General features: G+C 34.9%; 1 protein-coding gene across 2 annotated transcripts in view; it reads left to right on the top strand.

Moving 5' to 3' along the window:
* Positions 1-14960, top strand: part of stk36 (serine/threonine kinase 36 (fused homolog, Drosophila)) — a 53622-nt gene that overhangs the window by 24248 nt on the left and 14414 nt on the right. Inside the window, exons 13-20 of one of the 2 annotated variants that reach the window (XM_028810288.2) lie at positions 123-214; positions 1017-1080; positions 1900-2010; positions 3333-3404; positions 3936-4053; positions 10872-10998; positions 11753-11951; positions 13326-14561. In XM_028810288.2, coding sequence (XP_028666121.1) covers positions 123-214; positions 1017-1080; positions 1900-2010; positions 3333-3404; positions 3936-4053; positions 10872-10998; positions 11753-11951; positions 13326-14561 — 2019 coding nt within the window. Of the gene's footprint in view, positions 1-122; positions 215-1016; positions 1081-1899; positions 2011-3329; positions 3405-3935; positions 4054-10871; positions 10999-11752; positions 11952-13325; positions 14562-14960 lie in introns of both variants that reach the window. The other variant, XM_028810286.2, reaches the window with a different exon arrangement.

Here is a 14960-nt window from a genome sequence, read left to right as displayed (position 1 = left end):
ACATAATAGGTTGGTAGAATTAAATGTGAAATTGTACATTGCAGCAGGTTTTAATTTAATAGTGCTTTTGCTCATGTGAGAACATGTATCATATGCCTATGTTTCTTTTCTTTTCCGTTTAGCAACCTTGGACTGTGTCAATTCTTGGAAACGTGATGGCTGTAATCACTTTGTATTTGGAAAAAGATCTCAGCTGCCAGGAACTGGTGCAAAGGTTGTAGTTCATTGGAAATGTCTGCAAATCTTATATTTACCCACTTTGCTTTCTTGTTTTGAACTTTTATTAGGTCATGTCCATTTGTAAAAGTTTGTTTTTATATTGCAAATATTTTTTTTTTTTTTTTTAGAGCATTGTCAATTCTGTTATAAATTGATGTAAATAATAGGATACCTAAACTCTGCAAATAAGATTAGCATGGAGTACTTAGTACATTAGCTTATAAACAAACATGCAAATGTTGTCTATAAATCTTTGGTCTTGGAAAACTGGATTAGATGCAGCCAAGCCAATTGTTTTTGAAATTTTTAAATTCCAGCAATACCCATTCAAGCACATTTTATTCTATCGGTCTCTTCAGTGAACTGTAGGGTATTTGTGGATGACTTTATTTCTGGGCATATAAGCTAATGTACTTCTAAAAGCTGACATGAGGCTTACTATTTGGTCTTGGTGGTGTTTATTTTCTGTTGATGTCTCCATTGTGGTTGTCATCTTTTGAGTGGATATTTTAAAGATATGGAGGCTAAAGTGGAATTTGCAGGGTAAATGGCTGTAGAAGGCCAATTAAGGCAGTTAAGATTTGCAGATACAAAATGGTAGATTCATTCAGGTTGTTAATGTGGAACCGAAGCAGCTCATGGGATGAAATGTTACTTGCTTAATCTCCAACGGAATACTTACCTTTTGCACAAGTTTAGCAAATGGTAAATATAAGATAAAAAATGTATTTTACTATTTATATAAAACCTTAATTAATTTTGTAAACATATTACAAATATTTTATTTTTTCAATCAGCCCAGGCAATTTAGGAAACATTTTCATCAGAATTCTCATTCATCCAGACCTTACACCTTTAATAGTAAGTACTCCACATTTTCACTACAGTCTTCTTTGTAGTTCTCTTTAAACTCCCATTTATCATAAAAGATTTATTAGAAAATTCATCTGAAACATTTGCAGTGCAGTTAACTATTTTAGATTGCCTTAAAATAACACAAAACATTTGTAGCTTTCCATTTTATTTTTAAATGGTGTTTTGATAGTACTTGATTTATAGAGAGCCCAGGGAATTACTGTTCTTTTAACTCTGTTGTCACTTTTGTATGGCATATGAGGCAAATTTGTAAACAGTTAATTCATGTTTTTCCAGAAATGCTAATTGAAAATTTTGCCTGCAGACATGTTTTAATATAAGTGGGTTGAGAAAATGATTAAATAAATGAACGGTTATAATACAATGCTTTGGAGAGAAATTAAAATTGTTTAGAAGGTTTAAAGGTGAGCTAATCATTATTGAGATCACATCGCCACCTGGTGGAAGAATTAAATCCTAATGCAATAAAATACTCTTGTTGGAAGAACACTGTAAACTTACATTATTATGGGTTAAGTTTAGCAGCAGCTGTAAATAATATTCAAGAGAGTTAACTAAATATTTTGGCAGACTGTTTTGTGTTTTACTTTTTGAATTGGAAAACTAAGTATTCATTTACAAGGAGAAGTCAAATATTAAAAGTACTTACCACTTGACAGTTTTAGATTTAAAGTTTTTATTTATACTATTTGATAATTTGCTCCTTTGCACAGTTTAGGGTAAAATAAACCAGATTTCTTAAGACAGCTTATGGAAATATGGCTTATTTTATATTTAATATAAAATGTCATATTCTTTTTTCAGCCAATGGCAGGATCCTTATTAACAGTTTTAGCCCATCGTGATATTTCCTTTGAACTGAACTGTGATGAGTTAATGAGAGCAACAGAACAAGCACTTTCTTCTCCAGTGGAGGTATTTGTTTTTTTTTTTTTTTAATCTAAAAGGGAACATTTTTGCTCAGTAATATTTTCAATTTTTTTTTAAATGTTGCCTGTACTATAATGTTAGATATACTGGCTTGTAGATAAAGATTCATGCCTAACTTTCCAACTTCATTAGACCAAAAACAAAGAGTTGAATAAGCAGTTTTAAGTCTAAATGTGAAAAAAAGCAATCCTCTGATGGAAAAAGTGGTTTAAAAAATTAGATTTTTATTCAGAATGATATGATATTCACACTGTCTTATATTTGTTTTCCTTGCCAGATAATTTGTAGCAGCTGCTCAAAAAACACGGAAAAATCAAATCTTTTCTGCACACTATTACTGACTCTAGTTGTCAAGAAGGTGCATATGTATCAAGTACATAAGCCTATGCCTTGTTTTCAAAGTTTTACCCATAATTTCTTTATTTAGGGCAATGTTAATTATTTAGCATGATGATGAAACTCCTACAAGCTTTGAGAAGAAAAGCAAATCTGAAACAAAATTAATATTCTGCAGTAAGGGATTATTTTACTTCCATTTATTTTATGAGCCCATTTTTATATTACAAGGATGTCTGAAGTCAAAACCTCTCCTGACAGTATAGAGTGGAAGGCTGAAACCAACAGGTCACATTTACACAGACGCTGATTAACTCATAGCTGATCCAAACAGAGTTGTCCAATGTTCACATCTTTCAGATCTGCAAAGAAACCTCAGTGAAAATACTCATAGACCTAGGGAGAATTTACAGACTTAACACAAACAGTGAACAAGATTATCCATGGGCATGTATGAGAGCACTTACACATTAGTATAACTTTTTTTTTTTTTTTTTTTTTTTAAGAGTATAGTTAAAAAAAAAAAAAAAATAAACACAAAGTAGCACATGTTTAGCCAGATTTGGTTCTTACATTGCATAGAATCCTGAATGCAGTATAGACCTCTGCCTTCTACAGTTCAAAACTGAATTATGCAGGATGAGAATGTTATGTTATGCTAAATATGTTTACTTTTTCCTTAACAGATTAAGCAATTTTTTTAATAATGATCTTTATATAAAGCAAGTAAGAGGGGGCCAGGTTGAGGCATATATAATGAAAACTGGTTCTGCTATATAAAACTGCTGTTTGGACTTTCTACCCACAAGGTGAATAGTAAAATTTGGATTGCTTGACTGCCCTAACTAGCACAGGCAGATAGCTTGACTGCCCTAACTAGCACAGGCAGATAGAGGACAAGAATGAGATATTCACTTAGTTAATACTGTACTACTTGCAATAATTGTTTTTTTTTTCCTTATTTACAGCAGTTTCTCTCAACTTCTGAAGGCTATGGTCTGTTTGATGGCTTACTCACGTTACTATACCAAACACTGTGTGAGGTTTGTAAGCAAATATGTGAAAGATGCTATGGCTGTCCTCAACTTTATAATGGAAACTGGGTTCAGGAATTAAATTGATTTATGAATTTGTAAAATATGTACATTTAATGTGCTTTTTAATAATAATAATAATAATAAAATTACAATTTCTTTGCAGTCATTTCAGTATACATTGATTAATAATGCTCTAATGACATATTTTCAAGTCCAATTAAGAAATTATTTTCTATCACAGTGATTTTATAATTCTTTGAGTTTAAGAGAGGTATGTATGTTTATACTTTTAATCATTTTATGATTACAAAAATATAAATTAGTAATGCATAGTTGAGAAGAGTTTTAACAAATCTCTATTCTGTACATATCTAAAGTGAAATAATATGTACATATATGTGTATTCTAATTATTTGGCCAAATTTCATCATACTCTTCATACTAAATTTTAGTTTGTTTTTCATTTAAATTTCATTAAATTATATAGTTTTAAATGTAAAGGTCGGGCTAATGAAATGTTACTTCTTACCATTGCAGGCAGACAACAACACTATTTCTCAGTTTCTGGACTGTGCAGTCTGGCATCTCCTTTGGCTCAGGATCAACATTGAACTGGAAGATACAGAACCACACTGGATCTGCTTTTCACAGACTGGTATAAATGAATATAATTAAGGTTTTAACAAGAGCTCTGTGTTAGGATATAGCGGGTTGGATAATGGATGGATGGATGGATGGACAAGAGCTCTATATTTTATTAATCTCTCCATCCATCACCTGAATCCACTTATTTCAGTTCATGTTTATAAATATGTATGTGTATATATACACACATATAAATAAATAAATAAATAAATAAATATGGGTCTGTATCGAATGAGTGACATAAATAATGTATTAAAGAAGTGACATAACGATAGAGTGACTAATTATGATTAAAATTTTATTAAATAATTTATCTTGCTTCAACAGAGAGTAGGAAAACAACTGAAAGTATGCTCGCCAAAAAAATCGTTGTTGCCTCACCTACCACTTGGATGGTTGGTTGGATGGTTGTCACTCCTTTGAAATTTATATCTGAGGTTTCACTCCTTTATGTCACTCCTATGAAGTGTCACTCCTTTGAATTGCTCCCATAAATAAATATATAAAATGCAAAGTTGACTGACTGAGTGACTCAGTCATCATCAAAAAAACTGTTTCACATTTAGTTTAAAAGATGAAATTTGGCAGGATAGTACATCTATGGTAGTAGACATTTGAGGGTAAGGTAAGGGTTAAAAAACCCTAAAATAGAAAAAGTAAATACCCCCATAAATTTCAAAATACGTTATGTGATGATATTGAAATTTACCTGACCCATGTTTTGGTTTTTTTTTTAACATTGGTTGATATGTAGTAATATGCTAGTTTCATGCTCTTTGCTGCACTGATAGCAGGTTTTATGCAAACATAAGACGTAACAGAAGCGATTGACGCTGCAGACAGTACCATTAAACAGTACACTGGATGGATGACTGACGAAGGGGTGGTGTCCTAGACAGGAAAAAATAGATATGATCACTTCTGTTGTGTACAATCAGTTGTGAAATGCAAGGAGAAAGTTCAGTGAAGTTGCAAACTAGATGGTTTGCAAGAACGCTATAAACCAGGAGTGGTTGTGCCAGCCACTATGGCTGTGAGTGTAGGTGTTGCTTTGCTAGAACCAAATAAAAGAAGGATGGAGACACAGTGGTGGAAGTGATGGCCTCCAAACCATGACAAGCCTGGGTGAACCGCATCAGTTTAAACTTAATGGGTTGCCCACAAGCTACTCCACTGTAATATACATTTGCATCTATAGACTTTGAAAGGGGACCCCCACACCACTGCCTAAAATGGTTTACATAGACGTGCTTGTCTGCTTACTTTGAATGGAAATGCCCCATTCCTCCCACTCTCCTAAATTCATTACATTTACATTCACGCCTACTGACTTTAAAGGAAGCAAATATACAAAAGATGAAAAACACAAATACTTATGTTAACAACATTAACAAATGAAGATCTAATAATGATAATAATAAGTACTGAAATTTCATGTTATTAAAATGATGTTTTGCAATGACCATCAACAAAAGCCAAGTCTCTAGGAAAAGCAGGAATTGATCTAATGCAGGACTATTTTAAACTTGGACAGCTATATACAGCATGTTAAAGAGAATGCAGCCTCCGTGACCTAATAATATTATTATCTGACTGATGCCTTTATCCAAGGCAACTTACAACATTTTAGATGCAATTGGTTATATTTCTTTTGTTTTTCCAGTTGGAAAACAGGCAGGTGAAGTGGCCTGCAACAGCATTTTAACCCAGAACCTCAGAATTTAAAGTCCTAAGGGGCACTAAGATACAATTTGTTTGCTTCTACACTCAGTCTACAACTTTTATAACAAATTTGAAGTGGAACAGAAACCGTTTATGTGTCACATTTATGGATTACAAAAAACCTATTAGGGCTAGATCACAGACCACACCCAACTTGTAGTTTGAGACCATAGCTGCTACCAAGAAGCATACCAAATTGTATATGTAAAAAGTTTTTATTTGCATGGGAAAAATGTCAGTCATTAATAAGTCACTTCAATATAAAATTCCAAACTGTAATTGAAAACAAAATAATCCAAAAAAAAAAACACAATGCAAATATTTAGGGGAAAAGGAAGAGAATGCCCATCTATCTGGAAAATAGCACTCATTAAAAAAAAAATAAAATAAAGTATTACTCAATTAACTGTTAAACTACAAGTCCTCACAGGTGGCGCAGTGGTAGTGCTGCTGCTTTGCAGTAAAGAGACTGTGGAAGATTGTGGGTTCGCTTCCTGGTTCCTCCCTGTGTGGATAGCGCTTTGAGTACTGAGAAAAGCGCTATATAAATGTAATGAATTATTATTATTATTATTTTTATTATTATTATTACAAATACATTTGTCTCTCCATATTAAATAATCTAGTAAGTAAAATAAAAAGCAGAATATAAGGCAAAATAATCATTTTACATCAGCCAAGGTATAGCCCACTTTTACCCAACTTTCCAAAAAAAACTTCTCCTTACACTGGACCCAGGATACGCTGCCTCATCAGAATATCCCCAGTCTATGAATGAAACAATCTAAGGTCATACTATAAGGAATACATCATTTATTCCATCATTTAGGATAAACAGTATTACTTGCTTTTTCCACATGGATCAACACAGGAAATTCCATTTAAATTATACTCCCAGCTGTCCGAAAATTCACACACAGCCTTCTTTACCAATTCGGCAACTGGAATGGAACTAAAATCTCTATGTAAGCCCCAAAAAGCATCAGTTTTTCTGGCTTGCCTCCAAGTCGGAGTTAATGTCACTACCAAAGTAGCAGCTTCCATCTCTGGTAGGGTTTGCCAGCAGCTTCTTATTTAAAATGTAAATTTCCCTTTTTCATTAGATTGGAAAAACTTGGCTAATTCAGGTGAGAAATTGAATCTTTAGTATCTCAAACTTGCTTGTTGTTTTTATAACAAAACTAAATATAAGTGTGACCTGCTGCATGTAAAAAAATCAATGTTAACTGTAGGGTGACATTCCTTATCACGCTCTGTTGCAAGAGTATTTTATTATCTTCTTTTTTAACAATAATTATATACCAGTCCTTTTACTACCTGTTCCTTAATACAGTTGTGCTTGAAAGTTTGTGAACCCTTTAGAGTTTTCTGTATTTCTGCATAAATATGACCTAAAACATCATCAGATTTTCACTCAAGTTCTGAAAGTAGATAAAGGGAAACCAGTTAAACAAATGAGACAAAAATATTATACTTGGTCATTTATTTATTGAGGAAAATAATAGAATATTACATATTTGTGAGTGGCAAAAGTATGTGAACCTCTAGGATTAGCAGTTAGTTTGAAGGTGAAATTCGAGTCAGGTGTTTTCAATCAATGGGATGACAATCAGGTGTGAGTGGGCACCCTGTGTTATTTAAAGAACAGGGATCTATCAAAGTCTGCTCTTCACAACACGTTTGTGGAAGTGTATCATGGCACGAACAAAGGAGATTTCTGAGGACCTCAGAAAAAGAGTTGTTGATGCTCATCAGGCTGGAAAAGGTTACAAAACCATCTCTAAAGAGTTTGGACTCCACCAATCCACAGTCAGACAGATTGTGTACAAATGAAGGAAATTCAAGACCATTGTTACTCTCCCCAGGAGTGGTAGACCAACTAAGATCACTCCAAGAGCAAGGTGTGTAATAGTTGGTGAGGTCACAAAGGGTTAGGGTAACTTCTAAGCAACTGAAGGCCTCTCTCACATTGGCTAATGTTCATGTTCATGAGCTCACCATCAGGAGAACACTCAGCAACAATGGTGTGCATGGCAGGGTTGCAAGGAGAAAGCCACTGCTCTCCAAAAAAAAACATTGCTGCTCGTCTGCAGTTTGCTAAAGATCACGTGGACAAACCAGAAGGCTATTGTAAGAATGTTTTGTGGACGGATGAGACCAAAATAGAACTTTTTGGTTTAAATGAAAAGCGTTATGTTTGGAGAAAGGAAAACACTGCATTCCAGCATAAGAACCATATCCCATCTGTGAAACGTGGTGGTAGCATCATGGTTTGGGCCTGTTTTGCTGCATCTGGGACAGGACGGCTTGCCTTCATTGATGGAACAATGAATTCCGAATTATATCTGATAATTCTAAAGGAAAATGTCAGGACATCTGTCTGTGAACTGAATCTCAAGAGAAGGTGGGTCATGCAGCAAGACAATGACCCTAAGCACACAAGTCATTGTCAAGAATGGTTAAAGAAGAATAAAGTTAATGTTTTGGAATGGCCAAGTCAAAGTCCTGACCTTAATCCAATCGACATATTGTGGAAGGACCTGAAGCGAGCAGTTAATGTGAGGAAACCCACCAACATCCCAGAGTTGCAGCTGTTCTGTACAGAGGAATGGGCTAAAAATCCTCCAAGCCGGTGTGCAGGACTGATCAACAGTTACCGGAAATGTTAAGTTGCAGTTATTGCTGCAAAGGGGTGGGGGGTTGTCACACCAGATACTGAAAGCAAAGGTTCACATACTTTTGCCACTCACAAATATGTAATATTCGATCATTTTCCTTAATAAATAAATGACCAAGTATAATATTTTTGTCTCATTTGTTTAACTGGTTTCTCTTATCTACTTTTAGGACTTGAGTGAAAATCTGATGATGTTTTAGGTCATATTTATGTAGAAATATAGAAAATTCTAAAGGGTTCACAGACTTTCAAGCACAACTGTAGCTGCACCACAAGTGCCTGTGTTATTTTAACTTTAAATTCCATTAAAAAAAGAGACTGATGACATTTTTCGTGAGTCATTTTACATGAAAGACCTCTGATTACTGCTGCAAGTAACACTGTTGAATGCAGGTACCCAGGTATGAATTGCTGCCTCTTTTCTTCACCTCACACTTGATTACATTTTCATATCCTTTTTACTTTCAAAAATCCTTTCTAGGTGCTCTAATTGGTATTATTAAAAAGTTGCTACCTAGGTGTGAATTGCTATCTATGTTTTGTAGAAGGCTACACAATCACCCAAACGATTTCACACTTGTAGCCACACACACAGTATTTCACTATGCTAGATAAAGATCATAGACAAATCTGAAAAACTGTCAGCACTCCAGTTTGTTCAGTCATGGATGTCACAGGATACAGCATACACAGCTGTATTCATTAATCCTATAAAGATTCAAAAGCATGTACAAATCACAATTCCAAACCACCTTAGCAAATTATGGATATGAATAAATATCTGTGGACAAGAAGTAGTAAAAATGATCAGTTACTTTTACTCATTCAAAAATGCCATCCTCAGTCAATATTTTCTGTATGTTTTCAGCAAAACTCCATATTTTTTTTTTATTGTGCATACACACAACACACCATGACTTGTTGAATGTTGATTGGCATTATGAACTTAGCAACACCATGTAAGTGGGCAGTGGTCTTGGCTCTTTGAAATAACCAAGGAAAAATGTGCTGCATATTCTTATACTTCAATATTTCAAATACACACTCTTGTGTAATGTGTTTGGCTATCCAATCGATAGTGCTTTTGATTTATCAGTCATTAAAAATATGATTTTTTCATTTATTCTCATTACTGTGAACATTCATATATGCTTAAAATTGATAATAATATTGCTTAACGTCTACTCTTGCAGTGGCTGTGGTTGTTATGGAATCATTTTGACATGCTTGTTCTGACTGTATTAAATTTACATTACATATAATAATATTTAAACTTAAAAGGGTTTACACTATTCCCTGAAAATTTGCACTTGTTATCACAGTGTAAAAAAAAAAGCACTTTAAAAAAAAAAAAAAAAAAAGCACGTAATAGGAAATATAATAAGGAATTCCAAATTTAAAGAAATTAATAACTGTAAAGATCTAAATAATGTACAGTACATAGTCCTTTAACTTAAAATATTAATATAAACAACTTCCTTTGTACACATCTGCATGAACTCAAGACTTACAGTACATACAAAGCAATGTGTTGGTGTAGTGGGAAGATGGAGATGTTTGTACTTTGATCCTAGAGCAATGTGTGAATGTTTGCTTAACAAATAGTTTTTTTTTGTTTTTTTTTAATAGTAACTATAAAATTGCCTCTACAGAATGGCACACAACACTAATACTTGTATGCTTACAGAATATAATTAAATACGGTGGTAACTGCCAGAGTCCTTCATTTAATGATTCATAAATGATCTGAGGCAGGTCTTTATTCCCACATGAGACTAGAGTCTGTCCTGTAAGCACCGGGCACAAGTTAATGCAGTACAAGTCCCTGCCTTTTGAAAACCATACTCTCCTACATCAAGCCAAGTCAGAATCACCAACCAGCTATGTGCATGTATGTGTTTGGGATCTATGAAGAAACAAGAGCACCGAAAATGGAAAATGTACAAACTCCACACATATGGTTCAAAGAATTGAACTGTGTTCTGGGACTGTGGGGTTGTAGCATTGAATTAAAGTACCATTTTGCTGTACTGGCAGATGCAGATTATTAGGGTTTTCTTGTTTAAAGGCATAATGGACTGAACAAGTAAAGTTATTTGGGAATTTGTTGTAATATTAGTCATAAAAAGGCATTTACAGATCAATTGAAGAGATTTAACTAGATTCAGTGTATTTTAAACTATTCAAATCAATTTCTGATATATTAACTGGAAACAACTCATTGAATTAAAAAATCAGTGTATGTAGTTTACTAAAACATACACTAATTTTATATGCAAGTTTGCAGTGGTAGCGATTAATAACTTAAGTATATTATAAGCCTCAGTCAGTTAGACAAACTAAAGTCTTTCTCTTTTTCTTGTAAAATTCTAAGTCGCCTTATTTCATTTATGCAATGTACTTGCTTTCTTAATATTTTTTTTCCACAGGTCTGCAGACTTTCCTGTCTCTTGCTCTCTTTTTGTTTACAAGAGCACCATATCAGTGTCTTCCTCTCCTGGCCAACCATAAAGCAGACTACACTCTTACACTTGCTCGCTTGCTCATAATTGACTGGTAAGTTTGTGTTCTTAACAAAAAATAACTTCCCCACCCCCTACTAAATATTCTTAAACAATAAAGAAAATCGCTATATATTATTTCTTTCTGGGTTGATTTGGTTCACTTGCTTTGTGAGGTAAAATAATAATAGTGGCATTTTATTTTTTTGTTATTTAGCACACTTTTTAAATTAGGTCCACTTCAGCCCTTATTTTCACCTGTTGTACTGAGAAAGATGTTTCCCTGTCATAGCAGGTCTTCTCATATCTTCTGTTTCTGTAGTATAAGTGGTTGTATGTAGCTTCTTGTCTCATTTGTGATGTTCTATTTTCCTTTAGTTTTATTTTAGTTTTTAATGCTGAACTACCAATAAAATATATTATTTTATGGCATCAATGAAGAGAGAGGCAATATATCACAGCTGACCTTTTAGATGATAATCTTCAAGAAAATGTGCTTTGAATTAAACACTGCAAAAATTAAAGTGGGGTGCACACTTGTAAAGAAGTTGCCTTTTAGATGTCTTCAGAATAAATTCAGCTTAAATTTAGTCTCAGAACAGTGGTCATGCATTTAGTCAGATTCAGGTTACACCACTTTGAAATGATAATATTCTTTATGATAAAAATGTCATCATTTTTGGTCTGCTTTAGAGACTATAAATGTGCAGGCAATGTTTTTGGGCTGTAAGATAAATGTTTAGTTCATAAACGTCATTAAAGTTTAATTACCAAATTACTATTCATTTACATTTTTTTTTTAACATTAGTATGGTATTAATGGGTGAAAATAGTGAAGAAAAAGTTACCAGTGCTATCCATGACAATACACCGTTCTGCTCCAGTAGCTTGGCAGTGATGACCTGCCATCTGCTTTGCTTTCCATTTGCACTTGATGTCCCTGAAGAGGCATTAGAAGAAATACTGCATTGTTACCACAGTTGTGACATTGTGTGTCGTTTACTCCAGGTTAGTGTTATCTTAATTTTTTTTTCTGTAGTTTTCTTATAATTTTATCTTCCAGTTAATATATCACGGGCAAGTATTTTGATAAAAGTTATTAAAAGTTTCACATCATGGAGATCTAGACATACTAACACAGACTTTCAAGATAGTGTTGTAAGATAGGCGAGTAAATATTGTACAAAATCACTGGCAACCTTTTACTTTACCAGCTTGCAACAAGCATTTATTGTACAAGGGTAGTTTCTCCTTAGTCTGACAGAATGTAACTACAGATTCACACACAATGTTTCCTTTAACATCCCAGCTGTCTGAGGTTTGCAATTCTCTGCATGTGGCGATTTCAAAGCGACAAGTCAAAGCTTCAAAATTTTGACAGTTACTTCAAGTTGTGTGGCTGTCCTGTACATTTTGAGTTAACTGCAAAAAAAAAAAAAACATGATTTCTTTTATTGGGCAGCAGCCTGAATTCTGCCTATTTCAAAGCACTGGAGCTGCTTTATTGAATACTAGCCATGCCCTGCAGCTCTGCCAGCGTACTAGTGAAAAAGGACAGCAAGGAGAGCCCTGCCTGGCTCCCCACTCCTGACGTCACATTTCCCCCACCCCTCGGCCCACAGCCTCTGTCTCGGATTAGCACGAATATATCGCTCCTGCAAGTGAGCTATGATTCTTAGCATGATGAGAGAAGTTGCAAAATCAACTGGAATGTTCAAATTATAGAAAAAAAAAACCCCATCTAAATCCATTAAGTAGTTCTCTCGTTCGCTAGCTAAGCAGATGTATGGTACACCCCAAGGCTGGTGTGTGATTGAGGAGGCCCCACTCTCCTCCCCTTGGCCTGCTGTCTCTCGGATTTGCGCAAATAAATCGGTGCCACAAGTGAACTATGATACATAGCACCATGAAAGAAGTCACAAAATCAACCGGAATGTTCAAGCAAATTATAGAAAAAAACATCCATCCATCCATCCATTTTCCAACCCGTTGAATCCGAACACAGGGTCACGGGGGTCTGCTGGAGCCAATCCCAGCCAACACAGGGCACAAGGCAGGGAACCAATCCTGGGCAGGGTGCCAACCCACCACAGGAAACACACCCACACACCAAGCACACACTAGGGCCAATTTAGAATCGCCAATCCACCTAAAAAACATCTAAATCTGTTAAGTAGTTCTCTCATGAAAAGCAGACAGACTGACAGTGGTTATGTATGAATTGCACCAGCTTGATTCAAAGATTATTTAGTTTGAATACAATGTATTCCAAGCTGTTTTCCTTTTGCTAGAACTGTTATTTTTAAGTTTTTTTGTGTGTGTGTTTGTTTTATGTATAGTTTGTGAGTTCATATTACCTTACATAGATTATTGCTTTTATAGGTATGCCTCGTGCTTCCTCTTCCTCTTCTGGATCTTCCCTTGGCTTTACTTTGCCATCTGCTTTTGAGCGACCCTAATAACTCTATTCCACAGTTCATGGCTGCAGCAGAATCTTGGGGATTTTTCACCCTTCTTCCAGAAAAAAAAGACTTTTCCAATATAGATAACAAAAAAGAAAAGATGAATATTGTAAATGGCCAAGAACCTAGTGCTGCTAAAGGAGACCACACAAGCCATTCAGAAACTAGAACTGCAAGTACACTTCTAGCATATTTCCTACAGTCAGAAGCTTTATCCAGTTCAGCAGTTGAATTAATTTCACTACTTTCCCACATTTCCAGGTGCTCTGGTAGTTCTATATTCCCTCTTCTTATTAATCCCTTTCTCCTGAGAAAAGCATTACAAAACAAGGATGACAGTGTTAGGTCCTCTACATGTGGACTGCTAGGAAATGCCAATCCTTTTGTTAGCAGTGAAAACTCTGAAGATTCATTATTACTCCTTTTCAAGGATTTAATTGCCAGATTAAAAGACCATTCTTTGCCAGTCAGAAGGGCTGCTTGCAGAACAGTTGGAAACTGGGTAGGTCTGTTTCTCCCAAACAGTATGAATGAATTGATGGGAAAAGAAAGCTTGACAAAAGACAGTGCTTCAACAGAGTTAACTGCAGAGCACAGAAGGCCAATATCGTCTGAAAGGAGAAATTTTCAAGTACTACCTCATGTAAAAGAAACTGTTTATCCAACTATCAGTCTGGAAAATAAGGCAATCTTGTCAGAGGATAATGCAAGCAAAAGAATAAACAACCCTGTGAATTTTAAAGGAGGTAGAAGTGCAGTACAGAATATAGAAAAAAATGACGAGGAATGCTCCAAAGAGTCACGTATTCAGAAAGTAGGCAAAGCTGGTCCTTTAAAAATAACCAATGGGCCTGTGATAATAAAGGAAGAAATTAAAAGAAGAAAACCATCCTTGACTCAAAAATGGGAGGAAACCTTATCTGGAGTAGTTCCTGTCCTCCTTCCTCTCATATCAGATTCTGACCCTGTAATTCGCCGGCACTGTTGCAGTACTTTGGCAAATCTTGGACTTTCCAATATTCTTGGACCTTCACTTCTCCAGAGTGATGGACTACGCCTTCTGCTAGAAACTGCTTGCAGTGATCCTCAGTTTGCTGTACGGCAAGCAGCCCTTGGTGCCTTACGAACATTAAGCCAGCAAGACACTATGCGCCAGGTATTGTTCTATCTATTCTGTTTTGCATAAGATATTCTTTTGTCCTAGATTTAAAATGAGCAAGGCATAATGTACCTGTGAAAACTGAGCACAATGCTTTGCAAGCCCTTAAGTGAAATTAAATCTTTAATGGCCTTTAAATGGGCATACATGTTCTTTAATTGGCTCTGGTCAATTGCTGTTTAAAACATTGTCGGATTAATGGATGTACAGTAAGAACCATTTCAAATTAGGATTTTAAAAGAATTGTTGATGTGTATGGAGCAACTGTTTTGTAACCAATTTTTTTTTTGCCTGCTAATAATGACAGTAACTCTTGCTTACAGTCATGATCACATATTCTAACTCTGTTTTCTACATTTGTGAAGAGTGTTTGCTCACTAAGTCTGTTTAATATGT

Source organism: Erpetoichthys calabaricus, chromosome 9 (assembly GCF_900747795.2).
Source record: "Erpetoichthys calabaricus chromosome 9, fErpCal1.3, whole genome shotgun sequence".
Lineage (NCBI taxonomy): Eukaryota > Metazoa > Chordata > Cladistia > Polypteriformes > Polypteridae > Erpetoichthys > Erpetoichthys calabaricus.
The sequence above is the reverse complement of the archived record's forward strand: the minus strand, read 5'-3'. Positions and strand labels throughout refer to the sequence as shown.